Here is a 17,049-nt window from a genome sequence, read left to right on the forward strand (position 1 = left end):
TACACAAAATCAACACATTTATTTAGAAAAGAGCACAATTTAAAGAAAAGTGAGTAGAATGCAAAGAAAAGCTGAATCGCACAATGTTTCACTGGTGGGTTTGGTGGTTGTTACATCTGGGCTTGAAGGTAATGTTCATAATTAGCTCGAAGGACAAATTCAAAATATGGCTTTGATTTCAAACTGCTGAGCTCATCCAGCTCCAGGAGGTCTTTGATGTCGGGCAGATAGGTCTGCAGAGAGACGCCTGGAAAATACAGAAGAAAGAGTTCATCTGTTTAGTAATTACAAGTGTATTTTTCATATAAGGATAAATATGATTTGATGACCATACAGATAAAGAAAACTGAATTCTTTCGGCTCATGACTGTTCATAATATACTCAAAAAAAAGGGAGGGCTTGAGTGGTCCACTGTTTAGAAGAGCCGTCAACAGAACGTGTAGAAGAGTAAAAACTAAGCCGGCTGGGATTACTGGCTGAGCCCGACTCCCTCCAGCCAGAACCAAATGTTTGCTAACTTTGACAATCACATGTACAGAAGTGTTCAGTTGTATTGTGCACAGTTTTTGATAAACTAGTTCTATATGGAATTAGCCTACGCAGCTATTTAAGTTGAACAAGGGGCTCTCATGACATAATAGGGATAACTTGTGTGTCATTTAAACCCATTTTTCCCATCAATACGCTTGAACCCCCTCCCCATATTTCTTTAATCCACCAAGCCTTCATCAATGTTTCTCACCTTCCTGAATGAGTTTGAGGAGGATCTTGACAAAGATGCTGTCTTTTGTTGCTTCCAGAGGGTCGTCGTTCCCATCTGCAGAAGACCAGCTGGAGGTGGAAAAACAAACAAACAAACAAACAAAAAAAACAATAAAGATACCCACAGCATTTAAATCAACCATTACAAATCCAACACACACAGAAGTACTGACTTCTGTTTTTTTTCCAGATTCCTTTACTGATCCAAACTAACTGTAATCACTGACACTCCATCTTTCCTGGCATATCAATAAAACACTTATATCCTTTACAGCTGGTATATAATTCCAAAGATTGTATTTTTTGATTATTCTACTAACTACTAATGGTATTTCACATGAACATCGTGTTTTTAACAGCAGGCGGTGGAGGAATCAAGCTGTAAACAATATTATCAGTTGTGAAATAACAGAATAGCTTTTTATCATTTAGAGCCGTGTTTCTGATCATCTGGCAGAGTCCAATATTAATTAATTTTTTGCTCTGTTTTTGGCCCCTACCAGCTTCAGGGGGAAATGTCTGGCTCTTTATGTGCACACGGTCTTATTGCTGAAAACTAGAAAACTGAGAATGAATCCAAACACTCGATTTGTGGCTTTAAAGCTAAACAGTGACCTGAAACTGGCTGAAAGGCTCTAAAAAACAAAACAACGTATATTCAGCTAATCATAGGTTACTCACTACTAGAAAACTATTTGCATGTTATTAGAGAAATACCAGGCGAAAAAGTTTTAATTTAAGCAAAGTCCCAGTTGAATGTATACAAAAAACCATGACGGATCTTACTCGTCTCTCCTAAGCGCTTTGCCGAAAATCTCACATTTGAGTGCGTCGATGTCCACAGCATCGTCCTACAACAGAAAAGCAAGAAAACCGCTAAAGTTGCTAAAGTTGAGAGACCGACTAACTGAGCCTCAAACGCACCAGTGCTGTAAACAAACGCTAGCAGCTACCTCATCGATGTACTCCAGCAGATCCAGAGCCTTTTTGAAATCGTACTCGTTGGCTCGCCTGTTGTCATCACAGATGTACAGCTGGAGAGGACGAGAGTTAAAAAGGAAATGCACCGAAGCTGTTCAGTCTCAGTGTTTGAATCATTTTCTTCTGACCCTCTCTAAATGTGATCTGATCTTTTCTGCATACCTATGATTATCACTTTGTCTTAAGGTGAGGTCCTTCTATACTACTTTTATCTACTTTCATTAATCCATCCAATAACAGGTTCTTTATTTGGAACCGCAGACACCAATACAGTTATCATAAAAAACATTTAAGCAACTGAAATGATCTTGTTTAAATATTGTACCTAAGTTAACAAGCAGTTTTCGTTCACTCGGGAAAATTATCCACAAACAAGCAGCACGTGTTTTCACCTGTATGAGGTTGTGAGCACTGAGCAGAGGCATGGTGTCGGGGTTCTGCTGCTTCTCCTCCAGCAGCTGTCGAGGCAGAGTCTCCTGATGCAGCAGGAAGCGCTCCTGCTCCACAATGTCTGATTGGCAGATGAATGACAGTGTCAAGTCTACTTACAAAACATATTACAAAGCACCTGCCATTCCACAAATACATGTACCTTTATATGGCGATTTTATCATGCCCTTTCATTAGTAAGAAAAAGATGAATGAGTTTACACTCTGAACTTTTCTCTGAATTACTATGAGATCAAGGCAACCACTGTTGTAGCAGCTAAGTAACTTTTATTCACTGACAGTCTAAGAATCTGTGTCAATAAAATGATCTAAAATGCTGGTTCGATTCAGTAAAATTCCACGGATAACGAAGTTTATGAGGTGCAGGGAGGTCTGCATGCATACAGCAATGTGTGCGCTTTTTTACCATCAATTTGTTTGGAGAGCTGGTCCTCCGGCAGGTCAGACGCTAGTGCAGTCAGCTTACTGAGAGCCAGCAGTGTCTTCTTTTTCACAAAGTAACGTGTTTCCATGTTGGCTTGGCTGTAGAGAGTTCTGTGGGCCTGCAGACGTGAAATACCACGTTAGCCACGACATCGTCACACCAAAAATATATCGATCTGTGTAACTAAGACTTTGATACAGCTTGATTCAAATAAACAGAGTAATGTCACTTTTCATTATTATACATAATTTATGGACATCTATGCATTGATTTCTTTGCGTGGGTTGTTACTGACATGTGGTGAGAATTTCACGTCACCAGCACCTTTAGAATTATATTTACTTAAACAATTGGGTGACGTGATCAATACTTTGTTGACTAAAAAAAGGGAGGAGCTAAAACTGCTCATCTCAGTCAGAGGATGAACGGAGAAGCTGCATGAAGGCCCAGCATGAGATACATAAGAATTGTTCAGAACTGTGAACCATGAAAAGCTGTTCTAAAAGAATTCAATAATAAAACTGAGTTGAAATGAGAATAACAGATCCCTGTCTGCTAAATACCTTACCAGGCACATTCATTATCACAGTTAAAATGGAAAAGAGGAACCAAAACAGTATCAACCAGGATAACACAGTGAAGTTTACAGCCTCGAACGTGTCTTTGTCAAAGTGGATTTCTACTGACAAGTGAGGCCAAAAGAGGAAGTCTTCTTCAGTTTAGATATATGTGTGCCCGTGGTTTCACTTTGTGTTTGTTAACTGCAAACAGGAAGGAAACTTTAGAAAGTGTGAGTGTGTAACAGATATGTTACAGGATGCTTTCTTCTGTGCTTTGTCTTCTATGAGCAACGGTTTCAAATGAAAACGGAAGGAAACTGAATTTGTGTTTCCATCGTAGATCACACTGTAACAGCCACACACTGTGTGTTTAACAGGAAAGACAGCAGGACGGTTAGGAAAGGAAGGAAGGAAGGAAGGAAACAATGACCCTATATTTTTGTTCGTTGCAAAACTGCAGTATTTTTGAAAAATGCTATTTCCAGAGGTAGTGAAAAGACTGAAGTGCACAAGCGATGAACGAACAGCAGAAGAAAAAATATGAAAAGGTTAAAAGTACAAAAAAAAAAAAAAAAAAAAAAAAAAAAACAGGAAGGAAAGAGGAAAGGAGGTAAGGACACTAGGAAGCCGTGTGGTTACATGAGCTTGAATAGAGCAAGGCGGATGTGTTTATTAATGTGTGACAGAGTTAGACTGAGAAAATCATGTTGCTACAATGTTGGCCAGATTTTGACTGGTCCTGATAGGTTTGAAATGGTTACCCCCCCTCCCCCCCCTCCAAAAAACGTTTGGGTTCAGATTAGGATTTAGTTGGGATATTAAAAATTCATAGAAAATTGTATTGTGCTGGTTTTGTGAAGCAGAATTGTAAATGTGTGTGTGCGTTTTTATTTTTAAACATACACTTTGGTAGTCGTGGATGTGGATGTGATGCAGCCAGCTGAGATGCTGATGAGCCTGCAGGAAGCTGGCGAGTTGCTGGTGCTGAGCGGCCGGCTGGGATAGCAGCTTCCCTCTCTTGCCTTTCTCCATGTACCAACGAAACAGGAAGTCGGAAAAGTTCTGCAAAAGTAAAGGTACAAAGAGAACGTTAAAGTGTTTACTGATATACTCTGGTCTGAGTTCTCGATAGAATCCGGTATTTGTGCAGACACCTGCTCCTTCCAGGTATGTGCGTCACCTTTCTTTAAGTGCTGATGAAAGGTGATGTATCTGTAAATGTACCCAAAGTTATCCAGGTTAAAAGAAAGCCCGAGAGATTGTTATTATTCTTTTGGGATGATGTTAATAACATTTCTTAAATTTGCAGTTCATGATAACCAGACAGAATTTGATAACATGCCAATTTAGTCAATCATCATATGTGTGGCAGGGGCGTGGTCTCTGGCCCGCTGCAGTGGAGGGGCGGTACAGTGAGCTCTCAGGGCGCCGAGGTGGCAGAGGAGACACCTCGAGAGACATGACTCTCTCCCCTTTTATATGTAGCGACAGCGGAGACAGACGGGAGAGGAGTGTGTGTGAAGCTGGAGAAGGAGCTGCTGGAGTCACCTGCGCTGAACTGAAAAGAATAAGCAAAATAAAAGCATTTCCTAAGCCTGACAAGCCTGTGTGTATCTGGTCCTTTGCTACACTAGGACTGTAGCCCTTGTCAGTACGTCACAACACACTAAAGGAGCCATTAGTTCTCCAATATAGAAAAAATAAACATAAAATTAAACATAGTACTGGTTATACATCCTTTGTTAGGGATTTTTCTCTTTTTTGGAGCATTCTCTGGAGAGGATTGTGTGACAGGTCTGGTGCCAACAACTAGGCTACATTCATAGTCAATGAAATCAACTTAAAAACAAACAAACTAGCAGATGGCTGCATATTTTTAAGCCTAAATAAAAGATACAGTCAACTACTACTGCTGCCCGTCACCCCTTCCAGGGTAGGGGCCGGGCTAAATACCGTCCTGAGCCATTCTTTCTAGTTGGCTCCAGGTGTAGCCCGTCTTTGTCACTTCTGCCTCGAGGTGTCGTCGCCGGGTGCTTGTTGGGCGGCGCCTCCTTCGCTTGCCTTGAGGGTTCCACCTGAACCTGCCTGGTGATGTAGGTTGGTGGTTTGCGTAGAGTGTACCCTACCCAGCACCATCTTTTCTTTGTCTACTGGGAGTTGACAGGTTCTTTCCCATAGGTTGACGTTACTGATGGTGTCTGGCCAGCGAATGTGGAGAATCCTTCTCAGACAGCTGTTTAGGAATGTCTGGGTTTTTCTGTTTGAGGTTTTGTGTGTGCTCCAGGTTTCAGCCCTGTACAGCAGTACTGACTTCATGTTGGAGTCGGACAGTTGGACCTTGGGAGTCAGGGTTAGCTTTTTGGATGCCCAGATGTCAGAGGAGCCTAGTTTTTATTGGGTTAAAATGTAAAATGGCCTCAAAGTGCCTTTACAATCCTGTACAACGTAAAACACTGTATCCTTACATCCTAAATAAAAAAATAAAAAAGGTAAATAACATGTAGGGAAACTCGTGCAGAGCAGCTGAGGAATCTTTGAGTTTTTGTGTACCTGATCTGCAAACTTGGCCATGTAGTGCTGCAGGCGGCTCTGGTTGTCTGTCTGCTCACACATCTGAACCAGGATGTCAAAGTCACAGTACTTCTCAGCCAACGCTGCCACCCACTGGTACTGACCGAGCTCCACTGCAACGCAAAAAAATAAAAATAAATAAACAGAAAGGAAAAACCTACAGAAGAAACATAAACATTGAGACATGGACGTTACATTTCAGTTTGCAGTGTCCACGTGTCTGATTACAACATGCCTGTGTGTGAGCTTTGCGTGATGGATAGTTTGTTTACTGCAACAACCTGTAATTGGACAGCTAATAATATACCAGCTTTCTACTCAGTTTGAGCACTCAAAGCTTTTTTTCTGTAATAAAGAAAATTTATTTCTTCATACAAAAGAGGAATTACCAAAGGAATACTTTATTACAGCATTTTTACTCATCTAACAAAACTCTTAACAAAAAAATCAAAATTTCTAAATGTCACAACAATCCCCTTTAATGTTAAAGATTTAAATCTTACTCTGTGAATCTATAAGACTCGATCATTCACAGCCATCACATTTTAATCCTCCACTTACAGAGCGGTGCGAGCAGCTCGGAGCGCCGCTGGCTGTACTCCATCTCCAAGCTGTTGTAGCGCTCCTGTTGGGTCCTCTGCTGCTGCAGGGAGTTTAGCTGGGCCACAAAACTGCCCAAGTAGATATCCAACAGCGCCACCAGCTGCTCACAAAGGGCATTGCGCAGCTCTGAGTCAGCATGTGGGTACACTGTGCGCAGTATGATCTCGTGCTGGCGCGAGAGGACTGTTCGAACGCCGCCAACGCCACCTGATGCTGCATAAGCAAGGTCAGGTGGAAAGAAAACAGGGTTAATAATCAGTTCTGCTCCAACACACAGTGCAGACACGGAGCCATTCAAACATTCAGTTTCTTACAGCACTGAAATAGAAAGATACCAAACTTCTTCAGTTTAAGAGGGGATTTTAAGTCACGATGTTTACATAAGCATAAATGCATATTTGGATGAAGTGCTAAAGTGATTTAGTTACAAACACTGAACAACAACATACACTAATAGGGTCCTATGTAGAATAATTACATTTCACTGTGAATACATAAGGACATTTATCATATTCGGCTCTTATTTTTTTCTTAGTTTGTAGCTGGTAAATTTAAACAGCAAAGTTTTATTTCCCAACAGAAAACTTTCAGAACTGAGCTTTCCTGTCCATACCCACTCTGTAAACTTTGTGGTATTAGTGCCCAAATTTACTGCCATGAATTTGTATGGCAGGTTTTGCAGTATTTCGATGACATTAGACTAAAGCATGGTGTCATATTACATCCACTTTGATCTTAAGTGGGTCGGACCACTGAAACTCCCTCTGTGCTTTTCTGTCATTTAACTGTTTAGTAAGAAAAGCTGTAAAACTTACAAAAATACAAAAACAAATAAATAATAAAATACAAAATTTATGCTGGTGGTTGTTTGAGCAGCAGATCAAACAAGTTTAAAATTATAAATGACCTTAAGCGCACATTCAGGCCTGTGAGAGCCACGGTTCTGTGCTCAGTCTGCTTTTGCACGTGACTGGAGTGTCCATCAAAATACATTTGACACCAAGTGAATCTAAGAAGCTTCATGTTGTCACCTGTCCATGGGATGTACTCAGGCTCTGCAGCAGCATTTTCAGACGCTCTGTACATGGAGGCCTTCATGTCTCTGTACTGACCAGCAGCTTGAAGCATGTCCTACACACACACACACACACACACACACACACACACACACACACACACACACACACACACACACACACACACTACATTTGGAAGACTACCCATACACTTAAAAATGAAGCCTAAGTTTTAACGTGACCGCAGTAAATAAAAAAGAAAACAGCACACATTTACCTTGATGATGTTGTTGACTGTGAGGACCACTTCGGCCCACTGCACCGAGTCCACTGGACTCTCCTTCAGACTCCGCTCCTCCTCCTCCAGCAGACAGTCGAACACCAAGGAGATCTGAGAGACCTGTGAGAGCACAACAGTCCAATGACCATCTATTACACAAACAAACTGTGATACCTTCTCGCTGCCAGAGACTCAAACCTCTCTGAAGAAGACGTCAGCAGAGGTGAGGCTTTGCGGCACGGCGGTGTTGTTCCTCTGCAGCGCCGTGCTGATGGCCCGGTTCACTAGTTCAGAGTGTTTGGTGTGGTGATTTTTCAGCACCATGGCTGCTTGCAACTTCTCCGCATGTTCACACAGCAGCAGGCGTGTTGCCATGGGAGATGAACGTACAGTCACCTGAGTGAGTCGGTCCAGCAGTCCAACCTGGCAACAGAGGATGATGGCGGCTTTTGAGAGGCAACTGGACTGATGCATTTCTAAATTCAGCCTTTGAGTTTTGATTTGTATCACATTTTTATTTTCAGCCCTGTTTGTATGTTAGTAAAAGTACCTTTGCAATCTAATGTACAAGTTGATCTTAATCTAGTTTAATTTAATAATTTTCCACCAACAAGCTTAAAGTGTGCCTTATAAAGTGAACTCTGAGTGTGTGCACACATGCAAAAGTGCAGGTTTCTTTACCTGCAGCAAAAACTCCATGAAGCAGCCATGGGCCTTCATCTTATCCTCCAGTTGGTGAAGGATGATGAGGGAAGTGAGAGGAAAACCAGCGCTCTCTTCAAATCCCAGAGAGAGAAGAAAAAAAACAAAACAGTTCAAGTCTTTTTCCAACACACACATTAAATGCAAAGTCCGATCAGCTACGTGAGAACTGTACAGTGACTGCAGAGAGGACGAAACCTTACAAGCACTAGTTTCATACAATACAGCTTTTCATTGGTTGGTTAATAACTTTTTGTGTTTTGTTTCCTCTCGTCTCAGCTCACCATCGGGGACAGACTCGGCCCAGCGAGGGTCAGAGGCCGGGTAATCGTCCACCAAATCAAGGTTGATTTGAGTCACCATGGTGTCCAGCTCAGCTCCCTCCTCCCCATCGCCGTCAGCTGGGAACAGCTCATCTATGACGGTCTGAGCCCCGACCAGGTCATTACTGACAGAGGAGAGAAGAAGAGTTTGGGACGTTACAGGAATATAGACTTGTCCTCTCAGTGCTTTTTAAGGGCTCAGAGAGAAATGAGGAAGCACAGACAATCCCATCACAGAGTCTGGAAACACAGCTCCTGCCCCCAAACAGCCAGCAAATAGCAACAGACAGACCAGGTTATACACACACAGAAACAAACTATAAAGAAAAGCAAATGTGTTGTTTTTCTCTTACTCACTTACAGATGACCGGTCATTATGGCTAGAAAGTGTGAATGATAACTCCTTTTGCCCATATTAAAGACCCTGAGCTTCAATATAAGACTTCAACATTCATCAGAAGCTTACAACAGCCAAGTCACTCAACACAACATGATGCAGAGAAACGCAGCTTTGATGTTTTTACTTGATAAACAACAAAAATGAACAAACATGTTCAGAATCAGAATCAGAATCAGAAAGGGTTTTATTGCCAAATGTTGAGCAGGTTTACAACATTAGGAAATTGCTGCGGTGCTTCAGTGCAAACATACTGTCATAAAAATATAAAAATAAGAATAAGAATTAAAAGTGCTAAGTAGATAGATATATACATGAGTGCAGGTGGTGATCAGTGCCAAACATGGAATGATGCAGTGAACACAGCGTAGGGTCATGTGTTAGTGGTGGGAACAGTCATGTGGTTATTGTTCATGTGTCCAACAGCAGAGGGGAAGAAACTGTTCTTATGGCGAGAGGTTCTGGTGCGAATGGACCGGAGCCTCCTGCCTGAGGGGAGCAGGTCAAACAGACTGTGTCCAGGGTGAGAAGGGTCAGCTGAGATCCGAGCTGCACGCCGCAATGTCCTGGAGGTGTACAGGTCCTGCAGAGATGGGAGTCTGCAGCCAATCACCTTCTCAGCAGAGCGCACAACACGCTGCAGTCTCTGTTTGTCCCTGATAGTGGCTCCAGCGTACCACACGGTGATGGAGGAGGTGAGGATGGACTCGATGATTGCAGTGTAGAACTGCATCATCGTCCGTGTTGGCAGGTTGAATTTCTTCAGCTGCCTCAGGAAGTACATCCTCTGCTGGGCTTTCTTGATGACGGAGGTGATGGTGGGCTCCCACTTCAGGTCCTGGGTGATGGTGGTACCCAGGAAGCGGAATGAGTCCACAGAGGTGATGGGGGTGTCAGTCAGGATGATGGGGGGGAGTGGAGCTGTGTGTTTCCTGAAGTCCACAATAATCTCCACTGTCTTCTGGGCATTCAGCACCAGGTTGTTGTGGCTGCACCAGGACACCAGACGTTCAACCTCCTTCCTGTAGGCAGACTCGTCCCCGTCCGAGATGAGTCCAATAACGGTGGTGTCATCTGCGAACTTGATTAGCTTGACAGACTGGTGGGTGGAGGTGCAGCAGTTTGTGTACAGGGAGAAGAGCAGAGGAGAAAGAACACAGCCCTGAGGGGAGCCGGTGCTGATGGTCCGGGAGTCCGAGATTCACAGATGTTGGCCAGAGATTCACAAAAACAATATTCTCAAAAAGTAGAGTGATTTAGTCACTTCTGTATTTACCTGATACAGAATATATAAGTGAACTTGGTGCTGGCTCTTCCTGTTCCAGCACACAGTGGTGATTATGTGGAGTTTATCTGTGTCATTATCTGTAAGTACAGACTTACAGATAATGTTGTATGCCACGGTGGAATCGTCACGTTTTATCTAAAGCACACTCTCTGTTGATTCACACGCTGATTATTTTTTCAGTATTCACTCACTGCTTTAGGCATTCGCAAGCTTAAATGAACTCGCAGCCGACCTGCTAGCAGCATGGCCTCTTCGCCTCTCCCTCCTGCACTTTCCTGCTCACTCTGATGTTTGAGTGTATGTTAGTTAAAGCGCTGACAAAGCTGCTTGTGTGTATGGGTGAATGTGGCGTGTTGTATAGAGCGCTTTGAGGACTCCAGGAGCGTAGAAAAGCTATGCAGATGACGCCCAACTTCATTTATCCATGAAGTCAGATAACACACACCAATTAGTTGCCTCAATACCTAATTTTCTGCTTCTAAATTCAGAAAAGAGCTTATTGTACTCAGCACTCAGCAAGAGTACTGACAGGGTATATTTATTTAGAATCCTGCTCCTCATGTGCAGGTTTTGAATGATCAGGCCTCATCTTATCTTAGTTATCTTAGTACCGTATCACACCAATAAAAATCTTTGCTCTTGGTCTGCGTGCTTCCTTGTTGTTCCTAGAGTATTTAAAAGTAGAATAGGAGACAGAGCCTTCAGCCTTTAGACTCCTGCTCTGTGGAACCACCTGTCAGTTTGGATTTGGCAGACAGACACTGTTTCTACCTTTAAGATTTGGCCTAAAAACGCCCTTTTTGATAAAGCATATAGTTTGGGTTGAATCAGGTGACCTCTAATCTTTCCTTAGTTGTGCTGCAATAGGTCCAGGCTGCTGGGGGATTCTGTTTATACACCTCTCTGCATTTAATTATTTGTTATTATTAATCTCTGGCTCTCTTCCACAGCTTGTTTTTTTCTAATATTATGAAGGCACTTTATTATTTTTATTCTTTAAAATATTTTTCAAAGGAGATGTGAGCTGTATTTAAGACGTACCGACAGAATTGCAGGAAGGCCGCCTTCAGGAGTTTGGTTTTGTCCTCCTGAGCTACAGGCTCGGCTCGGGTTGGCGTCTCCATGGCCGACACCTTTGATGCAAATTCAACATTAGAAATGCATGACTGCAACACCCACAATCACGATAATCACGTGTTAGTTTAGTTATAATTTTCCTTCTCAGGATTTCTTGTGTCAATAATTATGAGACGCAGAAGTCATGAGAAAGATCGAAGTCTCACAAACTGGCATAAAAAGAAAGTTCTTAGTCTCATCGCTCAGACGGCTCTCTTTGAAACTTACTTCCGGGGCCGCAGCCAGCGAGGAGCACAGCGAGTCCTCCATGGTCTCTGGCAGGATGGAGGCACTCTCTCTGGCCACCACCGCCACCAGACCGCTGTTTTGCGAGAAAAAGACCGGCAGGTTGGCACAGCAGCCTGCTCCACGTACACCATCACCTGCACAGACAGAGGCCACCAACATAAACAGATCACTCATCTGGATTTGATCTAAACTGAAAGCATTTATTGGCCTATTGAACAAGTCGAGTGAATTATTTATTCCTTTACAAATACTTTATTATATGTTTTTCTTAATTCATCCCTGACCAAAACATTCTCGAACAATTTTATCTTTTAGGAATATCTGAGTCTTCGAAGCAACGTACAGTTTAATCCTCTTACACCAACACAGTGGACAAAAACCTGTTAAATATGATAAAGTTAACTTATTCAAGCAACATGAATTTGATCAGTTATAGATTTTTGGGAGGCAATGAGATGCAGGTGAAATTTGTTTGTATTATGAAAAAGAACTTTGTTCAGTGATGTTACAGATTTTAATTAATTTTTTGAAACACATTCAATACTTCTGTGTAACTGAATTTCAAACCAACGCCAAAAGACGTTTATCCCACAGAATCAGGAATTTCATTTAACTTAATTGAAAAACAAACTATTCACTGACCACAGTATTAATTTCGTTGACTATTACATGCAGTAATAGTGACAAAATGAAGGCGTTCTTGCTCTAACGCTCCAACTTTCCCACCTGGTGAGTTAAAGCTGATTTTCTCATCAGGAACTGCGACCCTGTTGGTTCCTGTTGAGCAGGCGAACACTACGTCCTCAGTGTACAGAAAGGCTGTGGAGCCAGGGGAACGAGGCAACACCAGCCGAGTGGCCTGCAGCGTCTCCTTGTTCTGAGGAAATAACAGAATAACTGAAGACTTTCAAAATAAAAGCATAAATATCTTCACTCTTATAATAGGAACTGTAAATGCTGGACTTTATTTTACAATGTCCTGTAGTTTCACTGTCACTTGTTTGGACAGTTCCACTCTTCTGCGTTGCTCAAAGTGGTTAATGTTTTAATAATTATAATCGAGGATTGTAATTATCAGGCTCTTCTTGATGAGCAGGCTTTTACACAAGAAGAGAATGACCAGACTGATCCTCTAATAGATCAAATCACAAAAACACCACTGCTGCAGTAGCAGCTTCAGGTCTGACCTGGAAGGGAGAGCTGTACTTTGTGACCTCCACGGTGAACTGGTCAGAGATGGTGGCTCCGTTGTCCTGCAGGGTGACCAGGCAGAAGTAGGCCAGGCAGGGAGTGTCGGACGGGTGCCAGGCTGCAGCCAAAACCACCAACCCGGCTCTGAAAGCACACAGAGTGTAGCTCAGTGCAGCCAGGGGTGCAGTAAGTTCAAGAGGAATAGCGAATAATAGAGGAACATGGAGGCAACAAATAAACACAAGATAACCTGTCGACTAAGACAGTGGTCCCCAAACGTTTTTACACCACAGACCGGTTTAACGTCAGACAATATTGTCACGGACCGGCCTTTAAGGTGTCGCGGATAAATACAACAAAATAAAATCATACGACCAAGACAAAAATGGTGGCATTTTGTAAATAACATAATAAACGCGAATTCACTGTGTAATTGTGTAACTTTATTAGCAGCGTCCTCCTCTCCGCCCCTTAACCTCCAAGGACCTGGCGTCCACATATGTGGACATCACATCTTGGGTTATTTAGACCAAAATACTGCAAGGGCCTGATGTCCACTTACGAGGACATTATACTGCTACTCTTCTATCAAAATTTTAAACGAATATCCTCATATGTGGCTCTCATTTTCCTTGGGAACAAAAATCCGTTAAATTTTTTATTTTTTTAATCTGGTAATTCTTTGTTTTTGCATTCATCAGGTCAAGTGTAAAACAAGTCTTTTTATTGACTGAATGGATAAAATCCATCTTTCATTTAATATTTATGTATTGAATATAATTTTTTAAATTCTGAGATTAATCTTTGAAGTGCAGAGCGACACAGGGTGGCTAGCTCAGTTTGGCCGTAGTATGCTAACGCTAGAGCGACCATATTTTGGTTTCCAAAAAAAGAGGACACTCGGTCCAGTCATGAAGAACTTTAATAATACTGTTTGCTTCAAGAAAACGTTAACATATTCAAACGATGGCTTCTCTGTGTGGTTAATGAATCGTGAAATAAAAAATGTCATATAGACTTTTACAAGTCAACAAGTGCAAAACAAGAGGCCGGTTGGTCACTCTAACACTTTACCATGCTTTAGCACATGCAATCCTACATGCGGCATGTTTTAGTGGTGGTGGTGGTGGTGGTGGTGGTGGTGAAGGTGAAGGTGAAGGTGAAGGTGAAGAAGAAGAAGAAGAAGAAGAAGAAGACAAAAATGATTCAGGTTTTTGTGAATCCAAAGACAAGCTGCTTTTAATCACACACTCACTGGCTGAGCTTCATGTCCAGGTATGCCACATTTGCTCCCTCCTTCATCTCCTCATAGTTGCTCTCTGACCCCTGGAGGAAAGGAAATCATTTTCATTTGGATCTTATTTATTTAGTTTTCTTTGCTACAGTGCAGAACAGGAAAAAACCCTTCATCTGTAATAAATAAGGTCACATGTTTGCTTATACTGACCCATATAGCGTCTGTGATGCTCTCGTTCAGAACTCTGCGCGCGTCCCAGTTGAGGATCTGGTGCTCCGAGCTGTCGTCGACCTCCCATTTACTCAGACTGGAATCAGTGAGTGTGTACAGGGAGCTGCTTTCCCCCACCCACAGCACACTGCAGAGCTGCAGCAGTAATAGAGTCAGAACTCTGAACACTGAAGATAACTAAACTGACACTGGAGAAGAACTGCCCTCACTATTCAGCCTGATAGACTTAAAACATAAAGGGTGTTTAAGAAATTTGTGAATCGGAATCAAAAGCAATCACTCATTTCTCTCTGTGGCTAAAATTGATTAAAAAAACTTGATTAATATAAAACACAAACAAATAACACATGGAGGAAGTAATTAGCAGGTTATAATCAGATTATCTATGAGTGACAGTAAAAAATGGGGAAAGAGTCAAGCTCAGAGCAACACTATTCGATGTATTTAAAGGTCATCACCAATAGATGAAAAATAATAACACTGTACACAGACTAGTCTTAATTATTAAAAATGCATAAGATAGAAAAGAGTTGTACAGATAGAATAAATGAAACTCTGCAGTGGACTCTCCTAACAGGACTCACCGTGTCATTGGATGGTGTCGAGAGGATGCCAAACAGGCTGGAGACACGACGTCCGATGCCAGAGAGCATGCCCTGACCCTGCTGCAGAGCTCGGCACTGCAGCTTCCCAGAAGAATCTGCACTTGCTCTCAAGAGCTGATTCTTTACTGAGGACAAGACAAAGCTTCCACCCTGAGAAAGGAGAAGGAAGTGAGAAACAAAGAGGTCAAATTATATGTTGTTGATTTAATCCTGTTCCTTACAAATCTACACAAAATAAAGTGCAATGCCAGCTTTATTACGTGTGTTTAAATGTTTCAAGATATCTCAAGGTATGCAGTGAATAAACCGTGGACAGCAGCATTACTCCTCAGTGATTTCTGGAGCGATACTGTTTGATGTGATTGTACTTTGGGACCCTTTTCAAAAATATTTGAGTATTTTGGATTTGGCAGAGTCAGTGGTGAGATTTTTTTGGAACAAATTCGTTAGCAAAACCGTCTATTTTCAACTGAAGAACCCTACTTACTCTGACAGCAACAACAAAGTTGCACAGATCTCCCAGGTCCACATCGGTCTCTGTGTAGTTGCCCTCCTGGGAGAGGCTGGGCCAGTAGCGAACCGCTCCTTCTGCAGCCACCGCCAAGACAGAGATGGACTGAACAGCAGCCATCTCCAGGGGAGCAGTGGAAGTCACAGCCACAAGGTCAGCAGTGTAGTTGTACTCACTGCTGGGCAGTTGCAACTCCTTACAAACTGAGACCTGCAGGAAAACACAGTTTAGTTTGTGAATTTAAAGCTGCCAGCTTAGCACGTTGTGAACTTTCAGTCTGTTTTGATTCATCGTTTACTCCATCTAATATCGGAATAAGAAAGCAGGTTTTGTGAGAGAAGAAAAAGTCCATCTTTCTATCGCTGAAACATTTACCACATGTTACTGTACCCAGTCTCTTTAAACAAAACTAAGACACATGAAATAAATGATCAGTGAATAATTATTTGCTTTGTCGATCCTACAGATGGAAAAAAGGCCTCACGCCGCTTGCATTATTTTGGAGAACATGTTAAAATAACTCTTTAATGATTTTTAGATTGTAATTTTAGTCTAAATGTAGTTTTAAAGTGAATTTTAAACTCAGGCAGAATGTCTGCCCTGATCATACCTTAGCTACAGCAGTTTGGCAGATCTTCCAGATGATCAGACTCTCTCCACAAACCATCCAGGCCCAGCCGCTCTCACACACCTTCACTGAGATCTGATCATCAGCTAGAGTAACCAATAAGAACATGAAAAACAAATGTTTAGTGGAAACTACTAACTCTCCCACAACCAGAAACATAAAGAGAAGAGAGAGCAACTATATAAGAAAATAGAAAATGAATATGTTAGTTTGAAGCTCATAAAATTACACACGCACACCTTTCATTCTCAGAAAGAAGACAAGGTTTCTCTTACCGTCAGCCATCGTCAGTGCCTCCATAACTTTGACGGGGAGGGATGAGCCAAAGGTCTGCACATCATAGTTAACAGTTTCTGCCCCTGCATGGCTCTGCACTCGGGTAGGTGTTGATCTGGGGATGACACAAACTCAGAACAATCAGCTGTAGCTACAGTCTGATGGGCCCAGTTAACCCAAGACTGCACTGACGACTCAGCACGAAAGAACATCATCTATAAATCTGTAAAATTGTCTTTATTTGCCATATATATGGAGCCTTCCGATTGAGTAAATCTGATCCGACAACACTCACCTCGCCGACAACGGCGTCCTGCGCGGGGAGAACAGGAGGCCAGGGACCGCACCGGAGACACTCTTCCTCCCGGGGGTCCTGGCCGGCTGCCTACGGCCGGAGCCCGGGGCGGTTCGAGGGCTAAACATGCCTGCGGTGGTACCCCGAACTGTTCAACAGTGATAACTACAACCCTGCCTGAAAAGCGCGCTCACACGAAAGATCCACCAAATACAACTCTCCAAACAGCGCGCGGTGCAGTCGCTGGATTAAAACGTCATCCGCCTATTTTGTAAAACTTTATTTACAACTCGAAAACGAGATTTTACAACTGCAACACTTTCACAGAGGAAAGTCTTATTGTGTGGGTAAG

General features: G+C 42.4%; 1 protein-coding gene and 1 long non-coding RNA gene across 2 annotated transcripts; one reads left to right on the top strand and one right to left on the bottom strand.

The window, feature by feature from the left end:
• Positions 1 to 16,966, bottom strand: nup133 (nucleoporin 133). The gene is made up of 25 exons (XM_085409054.1): positions 16,698 to 16,966; positions 16,402 to 16,517; positions 16,109 to 16,212; positions 15,475 to 15,708; positions 14,967 to 15,137; positions 14,362 to 14,517; positions 14,170 to 14,240; positions 12,911 to 13,058; positions 12,450 to 12,600; positions 11,703 to 11,857; positions 11,400 to 11,491; positions 8,635 to 8,798; positions 8,330 to 8,424; positions 7,847 to 8,071; positions 7,646 to 7,768; positions 7,384 to 7,483; positions 6,311 to 6,565; positions 5,729 to 5,862; positions 4,082 to 4,240; positions 2,601 to 2,736; positions 2,137 to 2,255; positions 1,717 to 1,797; positions 1,550 to 1,614; positions 744 to 832; positions 1 to 247 (listed from the first exon to the last, which is right to left on the bottom strand). The coding sequence occupies exons 1-25, from the start codon at positions 16,823 to 16,825 to the stop codon at positions 111 to 113; spliced, it is 3,408 nt and encodes a 1,135-aa protein (XP_085265180.1). The 5' UTR covers positions 16,826 to 16,966; the 3' UTR covers positions 1 to 110.
• On the top strand, positions 13,080 to 14,222 carry LOC146667355 (uncharacterized). Its single transcript, XR_014912047.1, has 3 exons — positions 13,080 to 13,218; positions 13,252 to 14,031; positions 14,086 to 14,222. It is a non-coding gene; the product is annotated as an uncharacterized LOC146667355 (long non-coding RNA).
• Positions 16,967 to 17,049: the final 83 nt, after the last annotated feature.

Source organism: Rhamphochromis longiceps, linkage group LG6 (genome assembly GCF_057381845.1).
Source record: "Rhamphochromis longiceps isolate RC_006_pf linkage group LG6, R_longiceps_female_GT1.1, whole genome shotgun sequence".
In the NCBI taxonomy this organism is placed as follows: domain Eukaryota; kingdom Metazoa; phylum Chordata; class Actinopteri; order Cichliformes; family Cichlidae; genus Rhamphochromis; species Rhamphochromis longiceps.

What these genes read in the sequence shown, in the direction of transcription:
- nup133 (XM_085409054.1), bottom strand. Translation starts at nt 16,825, where the DNA reads ATGTTTAGCCCTCGAACCGCCCCGGGCTCCGGCCGTAGGCAGCCGGCC. An exon ending in TGAGTACATCCCATGGACAG is followed by an intron (nt 6,566 to 7,383) that starts GTGACAACATGA and finishes TTGCTTATGCAG; the next exon opens with CATCAGGTGGCGTTGGCGGC. An exon ending in CCTCAAACTCATTCAGGAAG is followed by an intron (nt 248 to 743) that starts GTGAGAAACATT and finishes TGTATTTTCCAG; the next exon opens with GCGTCTCTCTGCAGACCTAT.